Source organism: Haematobia irritans, chromosome 3 (genome assembly GCF_050003625.1).
Source record: "Haematobia irritans isolate KBUSLIRL chromosome 3, ASM5000362v1, whole genome shotgun sequence".
NCBI classification, from domain to species: Eukaryota; Metazoa; Arthropoda; class Insecta; order Diptera; family Muscidae; genus Haematobia; species Haematobia irritans.
This window is the reverse complement of record NC_134399.1, coordinates 160,234,216-160,250,599: the sequence shown is the minus strand read 5'-3', so window position 1 is coordinate 160,250,599 and position 16,384 is coordinate 160,234,216. Positions and strand designations below refer to the sequence as shown.

Sequence of the window (16,384 nt, the reverse complement as noted above, 5' to 3'; positions counted from 1 at the left end):
AACTGTTGTTGTTGTTTACAGTTATAAACATTAATAATATTAATTAGATCTCTTAAATTATTTTTTTCTATTATAGCAATGCCCATAGATCATGTTTACCATTATTCTTTTTGTCTATTAAGAGATTTTGTTGATTCGTTACGCATTCATTTATCTTTGGGCTTTCTATGTGGTGTCTACTGTTGTGGACATAGTGTTTTGCAACTTCTAATGTTTTTTTAGTGTGTATCATATCACTTTCATTGTAGGCTCCCGCTTTTTGTCTTTCTGAGGTGGTTATATAGACCTGTCTACTTACAGTGAGCGTTAGAATAAAGTAAACACAGAAAATAGTTCTTATATCTACCATTTTATTTATTTAACCTATAGTGCATTTTAAGTGTCTACTTAAACTTCAAAAAATCAAGAAAACTCAACATTACAAAACTCTTTATTAAAACAAACCCTTTGTACACTTTATTTCGACGTTCACTGTACCTATATATGCACACATATATGTTTATATGTGATCTTTCTTTACTTCGACATATGATTTCAGTTGTCGCCTATACATCCAGTCCATTCATCCAATAATACCTCTCCCTCTCTCTGTGTTTTAGAGGTGCTGGCGCACGGTCACTTTGCTAGACGCCTATCGTCTATTTGATTTGGTTTAAATTCATAGGCTTTCTTTATTAAATAACTGCTAATGTTGTTGTTGTTGTTGCTATTTCGATTTTTTTCTTGGGGGATTTTTCGGCTATTTTTATTAACGTAACATATATACATACACGTGTGTGTGTGTGTAACAATTTGCGTCAAAAAATTTATAGGCTCTATTTAAACACATACGTTTGCCTATTATGTCCGTCCTATTGGCTGGCCAATCGACCTACCACCACCACCACTTGTCTTCTCTTCTACCTTAGAGTGAATTTGTTATTGTTTTTTTTTTTTTTTGTGTGCAGAAGATCTTTGCAGCCTATCAGCTGCTTATGCTTGCGATTATTTAGTTTAGCTAGCTTTCTTTAGACTTTGATATTTTTGCTGGCGATTGTTGTTGTAGTGAAATATGTTTTAGTTTTCTTAGTTGTATTTGTGTATTCAGTTGTTGTTTTTGTTGTTGGTTTTACGTGATTTTTGTTGTTTATTTTGCTCTTTTAGCACTCTTGTTGTTTTTGTTGCTATGCGGAAGTTTTAAGTATGTCGCGAGCTTTTAACGCTGACGCCGCATTGTTGTCGCCGTCGTCCTCGGCATCGAAAGCCGTTAGCATAAATATAAACACTTGATATTTGCTACATACACATATATACATACATAGCTATCGGTATATATTTACATGTATATGTATAACTTTACTATGTCATCGTGGACTTTTCCTTCTTAACTTTCTTGAACTTTGCCAGTGTAAAAGGTTTTTGGCTAGGTGGAGGAAACGGGGGGAAGATAAATGCTAAGTGGGTGGTATTCACTCACTCACTGACTCACTCATTCCCATCTTTCTCTATTATGATGACCCTTAAGCCTGATTTTTGTTTTTGTGGTTTTTTGTGTTACCTTTAGTTTAGTTGAACACGTCGATAGCTTAATAGTTCTTCATAATGCAATTTTTATTCTAACAACAATAAAGTGGAGAATTAAATCAGGCTATAGAGGCAATAAAACTTGTAATTATTACTTTGTATGGAGAGAAAAAAAAAGAGTTCTGTTTACTTTAGGAGAGTAGTATGTTATTCATAGTATGAAGATGATGAGAGTAAGAGAGACAGAGAGAGTGAGAGGACATAAAATGTTTATAGCATAATCAATCAAAATTATGGATTTTATATTGCCATTGTGTTGGATATTTTATTTAGGACATTCAGTGTAAAAGCAATCCAAATAATTTCCCTAATTAGAATTCAGGACTATATTTGCTTATATGCCATTAAATTTTGTATGTTAACAAATAAACATAGTAACATAACATAGCCACCAAACTAAATGTAGACTAACATCAAAATGTTTTTCTAGATAGAAAATGCTAAATGTTTGCTCCTATAACAAAGTATTAACATATATTTGCTAACATAGGAAGTTAGATGGGCAAATATAAAGGGGGTATTTATTAGTGAGCGGTATTGGGTATGAGGAAGGGATAATAAAATTAAAAAATATAATAAAATAACACAAAAATTGTAAACAGTAAAAAATTCAATAAAATTAAGTAAAAAAATGTAAAGCAAAACATTAATTTGAATAAACCAAGAATTTAAATGAAATTCTATGCAAATATGATATTAAATGTATGATTTGAGTTTCCATGGTGTTTGTTATATTCACAATTAAACATATAATTAAAAGAAAATAATTAAAATTTTTTTAAATATTAAAATTTTTGCATAAAAGTAAAACAAAATATTCATTTTAATAATATACAATTAAAAAATAAATAAAATAACATATTAAAATTATTAAATAAACCACAACACAATGAAATATGATATTATGATAAGGATAATAAAAGTAAAACAAAACAAATTCAAATAATATAATACATAAATATAAAAACAAATAATATACTTAAAACTTTCAAATACAAGTAAAACTAAATATATACTTTTAATAAATTATTAAATTTTAATTTTAATTAAGCAAAAATTTAACTAACATCAAATATGTTATCAAGAGATAAAGGTAAAAAAACTTCCATTTTTATAAACCAAAATTTTTAATGAAATACAAATTTAATAAAAAATATATATTAAAATTATTAAATAATTAATTTTAATAAAAAAAAATAAATACAATGAAAAACAGTAAATATGATTATTGATATTGTTTAATATCGAAATGTTTTATACAAAATTATTTTTTTATTATTAATAAAATACAATACGATAATATTGAAAAATAATTTAAAAAGAAATAATAATACCCTAAATTAAATTTGTATATAAAACTAAAATTAATGATAATACAATATAAACATTCAAATTATAACATTAGTTAAACCGTTAATATAAATTGTTAATATAGCAAAGTAAAATATAGCCTCCTATTAAATGACAAATTTCTTACCGTAAACTAAAAACTAATAACCAAAAGTCAATGCCTCAATTCTTCGTGATATAGTATGGCACAATATATAAAAGCAGATGAAATATGCCAAACCACATATTTCCTATACATAAATGTATGTAAAAACTATACGGAGGAAACTTTTATAGTAAGCCTTATCAGTAGAACAAATACAAAAAGAAAGAATGAACTATGCCAAGTGGTGAAGAAGTATAAAGCATATTATGTCATAGTACTTTCCATTGCCTACAATACAATTGTTTCAAGCCACCCAAAGACAATAGAAGTAATAGTAATACTGTGGATGAATGTGGTTGTTCGTTAGTTTCCTTCTTCATGATCTGAAAAATCAGTACAACGGCAACACCGCCTGACTCTTCCAGGTGGCAAACCATAATGGTAAAGAATAGAATTTCCTTATATTATTAAGGGCTTAGGAATAGGTATCGTTTGCAATATGCAGCACATATTCTAATCCCCGATACTGTAGTACAACTACAAGGCATGGTAAAATTTCATTGAGAATAGGCTCTCTCGTTAACCAATTATTCATTCATAAAGAGGATACACCCTCATATGAGGGCGTATTGTTACTACTGACATGGACTGCATTTTTATTTATTTATTTTTTTTTTTGCAAAACTCTTGAGTATTGCGATATGGCAAAAAAAAAAAAAAATGTGGCCGGAAAATATGTTATACCTCATGGGGAAAAATGCAATGACTTTTAAAGCCGATTATAATAGGCCTGAGCAAGTAGGGAACCTAAACATCGAAACAACTTTTAGATGAGAAAACAATATTTTCTCTGGCAATCGAATAGGTGTTGTCTCTAACAATGATAGCTTCATTTATGACAATATAATGTCATAGAGCAGCTATTCTAACCCTTAAGAGCATAGCTAACTAGTATACAATAAAAAATAAAACTATTGTTTGGTTAATAAACTGTTTTCTCCCCTTGCCAAAAATCGCTAACCCTCTTTCGTCCTCCCACATTAAAAAATAAAGAAGGCTTTGTGACGACAACACCCAGCAGAGTACTTAACTCAAAAACCAAGTCATTGACCTTTTCTGGTAACAATCACCAAATAACCTCTCTCGCTCTCTATCTCTCTCTCTCCCTCGTTCACTCTTCTCCACCATAGTCAAACGAATAGATATGACAAATCATGTCTGTGACTAAAAGTACCGTAAAGAAGTAAGAAGAGAAAAACGAACTCTGAAAATTGCTGCTAGATTTTTGGCGCCATTTAGCCATTTATTTTAGGGCATACAATAAAATCATTTTGAGGTCATAAATCCTGGGCTAAATAAGCAAAATAAGGCAATAAAAATAGTTTTTTTCCGGTTTTATGGCTCAAAAAAAAGCTTAGGAGTAAATGGTGGCCCTATGATGGCATGTTTGCAATTAAGCCCTGAAAGCAAAATTTTATGGAATTTAGTAACAATGTAAGGAAAATTATGGTAAATGATAAAAACACTAACAGTTTTAATGAAGTAATAGGTAAATAAGAGTTATTAAATCATAAATACCCTAAAAAGTGGGGGCAAAAAATGAGTTCAAGCTTAAGGGCTAATAAAAATCGTTGAAGGCAATTGTGGGAATACTAAAGAGAATTTGCGATGGCATTGTTTTAAGGGGGGAAACGTATTTAAATTTGTATTATTATTATTTATTACCATTTTCAAGCATATTCACTAAATTCCCTCTTTTTGTTTTCTCTAATTGCAGAAGAAGAAATCGATGTGGTATCCATCAATGACAAAAAGCTTCCTACAAATCCCTCAGACAAGGATCGTCGTGTTCTGCAAACAAAAGTTGCCCATAAATTCAATGCTCGCATTGTTAAAACACCGAATGGTATACGCACTATACCACCACGTCGTCGCGGCTCCTATGAACTGCCCTATACACCGGCCAGCAATAGTCCTGTAAAATCGGTCAACAATTCAAGATTTCCATCGCCAGCCGGTACACCCTATCAAAATCAATATACCAGCAAATATGTGCAACAACAACAGCAACAAATGATGTCTGTTGTTGTGACAGATGGTAACACAGGTACACCTCTGAATATTCTAACAACATCGGCGTCAGATAAATCGCGCAAACGTTTGCTTGCGAATGCTGCCCTAACCCCGGGTGGTACAACTATCATCAATGGTGAACTTATCACAAATGCTGCGGGCGCTGTTCTGCCACCGAATAAGAAGCATCGTGGTAAGAAAACCAAACATATTGTCACAGCCATACAATTACAACCGGCCGGTACAATAAATCGTAGTGTTAGCCTTGACGAAACTGCTGACACGATTGAGAAACGTAATTTGCACAATGATATGGAACGTCAACGTCGCATTGGCTTGAAAAATCTCTTTGAAGCTTTGAAAAAGCAAATACCCAGCATTAAAGATAAGGAGAGAGCACCGAAGGTGAATATCTTGAGAGAGGCAGCTAAATTGTGTGAGGCTCTAACGCGAGAGGATGCACAGTTGTGTGAGCAAAAGGCTAAGCTTAAAGAGGAATTGAGAAGAAAACAAGAACTTTTAAATCAATTAAGACAAAGAGATTGATAAAAGGTATCGTTGTTGAAATTGTACGAAGAAGAGCTCATTTACTACAAAGTAAAAGAACGTCGATAGCATAGAAGCTGTTATAGAAAGAGTTTACAAAAACCTAGAAAACGAGTGAGCTATGTAAAAAAAAAAAACAACGCGAACGCTATTAAATATCGTCAGGTACGATACGAACGTTTTTAAATGTTTTTTCTTGTCTTCTATTTTTCACTTAAATGAAGAATATCGGAAAAAAATCTCTTGCGAGAGAAGAGAATATTGACATTTCTTTGAGTTGTGTTTGAGTATGCGAAAACTAAGCCAGCTTTCTATAAGCTAGTTTTTTTAAGCTTTTGAGTTTTTTTTTTATTCATTGGAAAATCATACGTTTTGTTATGTTTTAAGTTTGATATTTTTTTTAATCTTAAAACCAAAAGTTTTGAATTAAAAATTTATTGAGTTTTTTCTATAATTTTATTATATACATAAAAATATTTTTCTGCTTAGTTTTTAAGACAATTTGATTGAACGAAAAACAAAAAACAAAAACTTTTTATACGAACGTAATTTGTTAGATTTTTTAGAGTTTTCGTTTATTTTCGCCTAAAAACGAAATCAGATTTTTTTTTTAAATGAAAATTCTTTAACCAACATTGACATTTTTCTTCTTTATTAAAAACAAAAAAAAAAAAAATACAAATTGTTTTGTAAATTTATAAACTGTATATTAAAAACAAAAAATTAACGTTTAATACACACTACCCTTTTTCCTATTTTTTTGATAAACCTTAGTTTTATATTATACTGTTTTTTCTATAAAATTTTTATTTTGTGATAAAGAAAACCATAGGCTAACTAAATGTACCCTTTGCATCGATAAAGGAAAAATCACCTAATCACATTTAGAAGAAGGAAAAGGTAAAGAGAAACCCCCAGAAAATACTTGAAATAAAGCATATTATTATTTAATATTAAAACTGGAATGCAGCATGAATCTATCTCTCGATAAAAAATGAGAAGTTAGTTGCATTGAAGAAATCAGCTGTGAAATGGATTTGTTAAAGAAAAAATATTAAATTCTCCATTACTACTGGAGCAGGCAGTAAAAGATTTTAACAAAAAAAAAAAACATTTTTTTTAGAGGAACAATTGAACCATAAGCTTAAATAAGGTTTTTGTTTTAAATTTTTGGCCAATAATTTCAACTATCTTTTAGAAAAAAGCTTTTGGCATATTAAAAATTGGATTAAAGCAAATGGAATGGAATTCGAAAAATATTTAACAGGGAAGCTTTATAAAAGGTTTAATTCAATAATAAAACAAACTATAAAGAACACTATCTTCACCAGCTTTTGAAGTAAAAATTCAACAATAAATGCATTGATGAGAAACCTTTTATGAAATTCAATCATGGTCCAAAAAGAAAGCTTTGGTAATTTACTAATAAAAAATAAATAAAAAACATATAAGCTAAAGTAAAATAAGTTTGAATGAAAAAATACAACATAACAGTTACAATTAAAATAAACCAAACATAACGCGGCTTAAAATAAAATAAAATAAAGAAAAAAATAAAATTAAATTAAATTAAATTAAATTAAATTAAATTAAATTAAATTAAATTAAATTAAATTAAATTAAATTAAATTAAATTAAATTAAATTAAATTAAATTAAATTAAATTAAATTAAATTAAATTAAATTAAATTAAATTAAATTAAATTAAATTAAATTAAATTAAATTAAATTAAATTAAATTAAATTAAATTAAATTAAATTAAATTAAATTAAATTAAATTAAATTAAATTAAATTAAATTAAATTAAATTAAATTAAATTAAATTAAATAAAAATAGAATTGTAATTAAATTAAAACAAAAGCATAAAATACTATCGATAAAAAAATAAACATGTACCAACAATAAAATCAATTTAAATAAAATAAAGTAAAAAATACAACAAAATTAAATTAAATAAAAATAAAATAAAATAGAACAAAATAAATTGTAATTAAATTAATACAAAAGCATAATTAAAAAAATAAACATGTACCAACAATTACAAAAATTATATTTTAAAATCGGTAAAATTTAATATGACAAGCTTTCATAATAACAAATAAATTTAGCAATAAAAAATAATAAAAATAAATTAAAATAATCTATAATTAAATTAAAATAAAATAATCTATAATAAAATTAAAATAAAAAAATAATATAGATAAATTTAAAATTGATAACTCTAAACAAATTTAAATATAAATACTAAGCTTTCATAAAAGATTTCCCTATTCAAATTATCGAAATTTTATATTTTTGAAAAAAAAAAATCGTTATATACCTTTTAAAGAAGGAGGGTTCTGCTAAAAATTCAAAAATATATAACGATCTATTACACTGTCTGCCTAATATGTGAAACTTTTGGTCTTTGAGTAAACAAAGAGCGTTGAAAAAAAAAGATCATTGGTCAGTTTATAGTTTTTCTAAAATTTACTCTAAAAAGTTTATAATGAAATTTATTGATTTCAAATAAAAATATAAAAAAACACCTAATTTTATATAAATTATTTTGTTCATCTTGGAAATCGAAAACTAACCTTAAAGCTTCCTATAATTATAAATTAAAATATGTTTATTTTAATGAAAAGTGTTTATTGTTAAAAAAAAAAGAAACGTTACGTTTTAATTTTATTTATATATACAAAAGAAAAAAATTTTCGAAATTATTCTTTTTATTTAGAAAAAAAGCACAGTGATTTTTTTTCTAATTTACAAAAAATTTAATTAGTTTTCTAAAGAAATAATCCTTGATTGTGTTTTGTTTTTACAAAAAAAAGCTTTATATTTTCTGCTATAGAAAGAGAACATTTGCCTAGCATTAAAACCCTTAGAAAAAGAGAAATCATCCTAACATATACATAAAAAAAACAACAAATACAAACTCACTTGAGGGGTTTTCCTCAGGTAAATATTAATTTTTTCATAAAACCAAAAAATGAATGTGAGAAAAATATGTTTCATATAAATTTTTCCATAAAAGAGATTTTAAAAATTTACAAAGGAAAAATTTATAGAAAAACGATTTTATTAAAAAAAAAAAAAAACAAAACAATAACAACAAGCTTTTAGAAGAAAAAGCAATTATCTGAATTTTGAGTTTTCCTGTAATATTTTCTTTTTTTTTAAATATTAAAAATATATTATTTTTTATTCATTACACGATATTTAATAAATGTATATTTAATGCTATATATAAACATATTTGTTTTAACAAGAAAATATATAAAGTTTTTTCTCTGTGAATTATAATCAATCTAGTAAAAAAATATTATTTTTTTTTCTTGAAAACAAAACAAAACCAAGAACTCTACTTTACCAAAAAACCCAAACAACAATGGAAAAGAACAAAGCTTTCCGATACATACATACATACATAATTTGAAATAAACCATAAACAAGAAATATTACAAATATTTAAGTCTCAAATACATACATGAAACACGATAAAGAAAAAGAATGAAAAACCCCCCAAAAAAACACAAAAAGAAAAAAAAACAGAAACATAAACATAGAACGAAATGGAAGTTATTTTTACTTTTCCTAACGCCAAAATACCTGAATTTTTTTTACAATTTACTACATAAATACTACAGCAACAAAATGCAAACCTACTTTTTTGTACAAATAATTTCTAACTTTTTTTTTGTTCATTTTAAGCTTTGTTACATTGGTAAAGTTTCCTCGCCCTAAGATTTATTCTATGAAATGTATCAAATTTCTTAGCTATATTATAACATATTTTTTTTTACCACATAATTGTTTTTAACTCTTGATATATATACATTATATATTATATTACATAATGATATACAACTATATACATATATATATAAAAATATTTACAATAATAATTAACGAAATGAAAATGTAAAAAAAGAAGGAAAAAATTAACCATTAAGGAAAACAAAAACGAGGTTGAAGAAGTTCTTAAGGGTCTCCTCCCTGTCATTTGCGGACAGATTTCTAAAGGTGGCTTAAATGTGGGAATGCTTAAACCCCAATGAACTCTCAACTGATTAACTGTCGATGTTTTTTGCTATTAAGGTTATGTTTAAACAAAACTATTTTTATTATAATTTTTTTTTTTTGATTTTTTTTTGTCAAAGCTTATTAATACAGTTTATAAATATATACCTTTGTAAGAGATAAAAAAATAATTTAATTAGTTTTAAATAAACAACAAAACACAAAACTACTATTGAAAGGATAAACAAAAAATACACTAGTTTTTAATATAAACCCAGCTTGAACTCACCATTCATATATGTGAACATATATAAATACAGAGAGTAAAAATGTAAAAGAATGTTATGAGAAAATCCTCCCATCCCCATCCCCACTTTTTTTCCTAACCGTTTTATAATATCCTCGATCCTTCCTTCTTATAAAAAAAAAAAAAACAAAATTAAGTTGTATAACTAATTTTCTATTATACAAAACACAGAAGTACCCCCAAGAAATTTAAAAGAAGTACGTAAAAACACCTCTATATTGTTGAACTGGAATTACACTGAAGAAAATTGAATTATTCGTTTTTTTTTATAAAAAAATTTGATTTGAATATGTTTTACTACTTTTTCTTCTTATAAAAAAACTGTAAATAATATATAATTAGCATTTATTTTTTATATATATAAAAAAAACTATATATTCAATATATACCTAAACTATATATATACATTAATTATCTTAAACAAAAAAAACACTGCAATTTTTTTTGAATTATATTTACATATAATTTTAAGTTAAAATGCAACTTTAACAAAGATAATAAATACAACTATTTTTATTTTGATGATTAATTTCTTTTGAAAGAAAAATACATACAGTTATATATGATAATAAAAGTGAATTTTGAAATTTAAAAAACCAAAAAAAAACAAATAAATGTTCTTATTTCTCGGTATACTTGGAGGGGGGGGTGTATAGTCAAATTGTCATATAGAATGGAAATGTAACATAAAGGGTAAGTATGGTTTAGGGTTGCCATGTTCACATTTTGTGTCCTATAAAGCACTTTGTGTTTAAACGAGATGCTTTCCATGACTTGATGAACGGAATAGCTGGCACATACAACTGTCAAAATTTTATTTCCATAGAAAATTTTTTCAAAAATTTTATTCAAAATTTTATTTCTATAGAAAATGTTGTTAAATTTTTTAATATATAGTAAATTTTGTTAAAATTTTATTTTTATAGAAAATTATGTCAAAATTTTTATAGAAAATTTTTGCACAATTTTAATTCCATAGAAAAATTTGTCAAAATTTTATTTCTATAGAAAATTTTGTCAAAATTTTATTTCTATAGAAAATTTTGTCAAAATTTTATTTCTATAGGAAATTTTGTCAAAATTTTATTTTTATAGAAAATTTTGTCAAAATTTTATTTCTATAGAAAATTTTGTCAAAATTTTATTTCTATAGAAAATTTTGTCAAAATTTTATTTCTACAGAAAATTTTGTCAACATTTTATTTCTCAAAATTTTATTTTTATAGAAAATTTTTGCAAAATTTTATTTCTATAGAAAATTTTTGCAAAATTTTATTTTTATATAAAATTTTGTTAAAATTTTTTTATAGAAAATTATGTCAAAATGTTTATAGAAAATTTTTGCACAATTTTATTTCTATAGAAAAATTTGTCAAAATTTTATTTCTACAGAAAATTTTTGCAAAATCTTATTTCTATAGAAAATATTGTCAAAATTTTATTTCTATAGAAAATTTGGTCAAAATTTTATTTCTGTAGAAAATTTTGTCAGCATTTTATTTTTATAGAAAATTTTGTCAAAATTTTATTTCTATAGAAAATTTTGTCAAAATTTTATTTCTATAGAAATTTTTGTAAACATTTTATTTTTATAGAAAATTTTTGCAAAATTTTATTTCTATAGAAAATTTTCTCAAAATTTTATTTGTACAGAAATTTTTGCAAAATTTTATTTCTATAGAAAATTTTGTCAAAATTTTATTTCTATAGAAAATTTTGTCAAATTTTTATTTCTATAGAAAATTTTGTCAAAATTTTATTTCTACAGAAAAATTTTGCAAAATTTTATTTCTCTAGAAAATTTTGTCAAAATTTTATTTCTACAGAAAATGTTGTCAAAATTTTATTTCTATAGAATATTTTATCAAAATTTTATTTCTACAGAAATTTTTGCAAAATTTTATTTCTATCGAAAATTTTCTCAAAATTTTAATTCTACAGAAAATTTTTGCAAAATTTTAATTCTACAGAAAATTTTTGCAAAATTTTATTTCTATAGAAAATTTTGTCAAAATTTTATTTCCATAAAAAATTTTTCAAAAATTTTATTTCTATAGAAAATTTTGTCAACATTTTATTTCTATAGAAAATTTTATTTCTATAGAACTTTTTATCAAAATTTTATTTCCTTGTGAAAATCATTTCTATAGAAAGTTTTGTAAAAATTTTATTTCTATAGAAGTTTTTAACAAAATTGTATTTCTATAGAAAATTTTTACAAAATTTTATTTCTATAGAAAATTTTTACAAAATTTTATTTCTATAGAAATTTTTATCAAAATTTTATTTCTATAGAAAGGGAGCCACCGTGGTGCAATGGTTAGCATGCATGCCGTGCATACACAAGGTCGTGGTTTCGATTCCTGCTTCGACCGAACACCAAAAAGTTTTTCAACGGTGGATTATCCCACCTCAGTAATACTGTTGACATTTCTGAGGGTTTGAAAGCTTCTCTAAGTAGTTTCAGTGCAATTTGGAACGCCGTTCGGACGCGGCTATAAAAAGGAGGTCCCTTGTCATTGAGATGAACATGGAATCGGGCAGTACTCTGTGATAAGAGAGAAGTTCACCAATGTGGAATCACAATGGACTGAATAGTCTATGTGGGCCTGATACATCGGGCTGCCACCTAACCTAACCTTCTATAGAAATTTTTGTAAACATTTTATTTTTATAGAAAATTTTTGCAAAATTTTATTTCTATAGAAAATTTTGTCAAAGTTTTATTTCTTTAGAAAATTTTGTCAAAATTTTATTTCTATAGAAAGTTTTGTAAAAATTTTATTTCTATAGAAAATTTTATCAAAATTTTATTTCTACAGAAAATTTTTGCAAAATTTTCTTTCTATAGAAAATTTTGTAAAAATTTTATTTCTATAGAAAATTTTGTCAAAATTTTATTTCTATAGAAAATTTTATTTCTATAGAAAATTTTGTCAAAATTTTATTTCTATAGACAATTTTGTAAAAAATGTATTTTCATAGAATAATTTGTCATTTTTTTTTTCAAAATTTTATTTCTATAAAACATTTTATCAAAACTTTATTTCTACAGAAAATTTTGTCAAAAATTTATTTTTATACAAAATTATCTCAACATTTTATTTTTATAGAAAATTTTGTCAAATCATAGGAAAAGAGATATGTTTGTTTTGAATTTATTTCGGCATAAGCCGGCTATCATACAAAACCTTTTTTCGGGAGGTTCAAGTGTGGTTCATTGTTGGGTTTAATGAACTGCCTGAATTTATTCTGATAATTGGTTGATAGTTTTGCTGCAAGTAGAGGATGCTGATGAGGAATGTGGTAATTCCGAAACGTGCGTCCATCCAACCATCTTGCATCTATAGGGCTTTGCCCAAATATATTTGACAAACATTCTTTTCCTCTGTTGGTTAAGCTACACTTGTAGTTTAGTATAGAAAATTTTGCCAAAATTTTATTTCTATAGAAAATATTGTCAAAATTGTATTTCTATAGAAAATTTTCTCAAAATTTTATTTCTACAGAAAATTTTTGCAAAATCTTATTTCTATAGAAAATATAGTCAAAATTTTATTTCTATAGAAAATTTTCACAAAATTTTATTTCTACAGAAAATTTTTGCAAAATTTTATTTCTATAGAAAAATTTGTCAAAATTTTATTTCTGTAGAAAATTTTGTCAAAATTTTATTTCTATAGAAAAATTTGTCAAAATTTTATTTCTATAGAGAATTTTGTCAAAATTTTGTTTCTATAGAAAATTTTGTCAAAATTTTATTTCTATAGAAAATTTTGTCAAAATTTTATATACCTCTAAGTACCTGTTAGTTGGAAGGGAATATTTTGCAAAATCTACTAAAACATCAACATTTTCACAAAATTTTATTTCTACAGAAAATTTTTGCAAAATTTTATTTCTATAGAAAAATTTGTCAAAATTTTATTTCTGTAGAAAATTTTGTCAAAATTTTATTTCTATAGAAAATTTTGTCAAAATTTTATTTCTATAGAGAATTTTGTCAAAATTTTGTTTCTATAGAAAATTTTGTCAAAATTTTATTTCTATAGAAAATTTTGTCAAAATTTTATATACCTCTAAGTACCTGTTAGTTGGAAGGGAATATTTTGCAAAATCTACTAAAACATCAAACAGTTAAAAATTTACCAAACAGTTAAAAATCTACCATTTGTCGTAGAATTCTACCAACTGTGGCAACAGTGACCGTATTTGTTTCATATGTATTAACAGTCGCCTTAGTACATTGTACCGCCATAAGAACGTCTAACGAATATTTGAAAAATGAAAGCCGTTCATGAAATCATGAAGGAAACCGTAAACATTCCATTTTTACTATTCGTAAACGTTTCCGTTTCAGTTTGTTACCATCCGTTCACAATTTGGCAACGTATGTCAAATCTTTCAAATTTGGTTATTCGTTTTTTCAGTGTATATGGGGAAATATTGAAAACTTTTTGTATTTTTCATTGAATACTATGCTATAATTTCAAAGCCATAAGATTCGCTCAATAGAAATCATAGTATGCCTCTCACTTTAGTCTGTATTCATACCACTAGCGCTAGTTTAGCGAAATGGAAGATTTTTATTGCGTGTATGTCAATGAATCGATTAACTCAGTAACAATATTTTGTTTATTGCAAAACATAATTTTTATTTTTATGTTATTCGTTTCTAGTGATTTTCATGTTTATTATTTTTTGTTTTGTTTTTATTTTGTTTATGCAAATCTATGCATAGATATGTTTTTATGGCTTATTTAAGGTAGAACACGCGCTATTGCCATAAAGCTATTCCCGGAATGAATATGCGTAGTGTCAAAACCATCTCCAGGTTTTCATAGCTCTGCAAAGAGACAATAGGAGATATGTGTGCTTTACTTAACATACAATTCAGCTCAAATATTTAATAATATTAGAAATATATTTGATTTGATGTGAGTGTGTGTTTGTGTGTATGGTACTTCTTATGTAGCAGCAGATGGGTTTTGGTAGTAAATCCATTAAACTTCAATATTCGTAACACGCACTTGTTTCTGGATACCAACAGCTTCGTCTTGGCTTGTGTCATTAACCCATGAGTAGAGCCAAAAAATACGGCTTGGTGCTGTCTTTTGGTATATTGATAGATTTGCATAAGTTAAGGGAGAAAAGGAATTGAATTTCATAATTTTCTTTTGTTTGGCGAAAATACTTTGAGGAAAGAAATTCCTTCCGAGAAGCCATAGCCAAAGCGGGAGAACAAATATGTTACTGTTCCCCGTCCAAATATAATATTTTGCTCTTGAAAATGTTTGGGTTGATCATATTCCTTCTCTTCGTGAACAGTGTGAACTTAGAGAGAATGGAAGAGTGAATTCAATTGAAAATGAATTGAAAATATTTTCACACATTTCCGCAGGATTTTACGCGATTAATAAAATCTCACACTCGTCTTTTGACTCATGCGAATTTTTGGCTTCCTCATAAGAACGAAAATGCTGATCAGCCAGGGAAAGTTACTTCTTCGTTAAAAACTTACTCACAAATGGACCTACACGAAAATTCAAAAGATATTGAATAAAGGGTGATACGGTCAAAATTTGGTCAAGGGAAAACGCGTGTAAATCGGTGAAATCGTTTATTTAAAAAATCAAATTAAATTTCTTTTTCAAGTTCAATTAGTATAAAATTCAGGAAAAATATTCAGTTAGGCTTTCGCTTTTCCAAATCCGAATTGCCGGGCCTCACGCTTGACACCTGCCATCAGATTTTGTACAGCCACCTTGTCCACCTTCTTCGCCGCAGAAAGCCAGTTTGCCTTGAACTGCTGCTCGTCCTTAGCAGTTTTTTTGGTCTTCTTTAGGTTCCGCTTGACAATAGCCCAGTATTTCTTAATTGGGCGGAGCTCTGGCGTGTTGGGAGGGTTCTTGTCCTTGGGAACCACCTGCACGTTGTTGGCGCGTACCACTCCATGGCCTTTTTACCGTAATGGCAAGATGCCAAATCCGGCCTAAACAGTACGGAACAACCGTGTTTCTTCAGGAAAGGCAGCAGACGTTTATTCAAACACTCTTTCACGTAAATTTCTTGGTTGACAGTCCCGGAAGCTATGAAAATGCTGCTTTTGAAGCCACAAGCCATACAAAATTTGTCAAAATTTTATATTTATACAAAATTTTGTCAAAATTTTATATTTCTAAAAAATATTGTCAACATTTTATTTCTAAAGAAAATTTTGTCAAAATTTTTTTGATATAGAAAATTTTGTCAAAATTTTATTCCTATAGACAGTTTTATCAAAATTTTATTGCTATAGACAATTTTGTCAAAATTTAATTTCTATTTGTTGTTTCATCTTAAAAACAATAAATATAATTGAAGTACAAACCAACAATAACAAAACAAAAAAATTTTATTTCTTCAGAAAATTTTGTTTAAATTTTATTTATATAAACAATTTTGTTAAAAATT

General features: G+C 26.2%; 1 protein-coding gene across 2 annotated transcripts in view; it reads left to right on the top strand.

Moving 5' to 3' along the window:
* The window catches only part of Myc (bHLH transcription factor Myc), a 93,289-nt gene extending 86,603 nt beyond the window's left edge, over positions 1-6,686 (top strand). For both annotated transcript variants that reach the window (XM_075302485.1, XM_075302484.1), the window contains exon 3: positions 4,776-6,686. In XM_075302485.1, the coding sequence (XP_075158600.1) occupies positions 4,776-5,617 (842 nt within the window). In that variant the 3' untranslated portion in view covers positions 5,618-6,686. The remainder of the gene's footprint in view (positions 1-4,775) is intronic.
* The last annotated feature ends 9,698 nt before the right edge of the window (positions 6,687-16,384 follow it).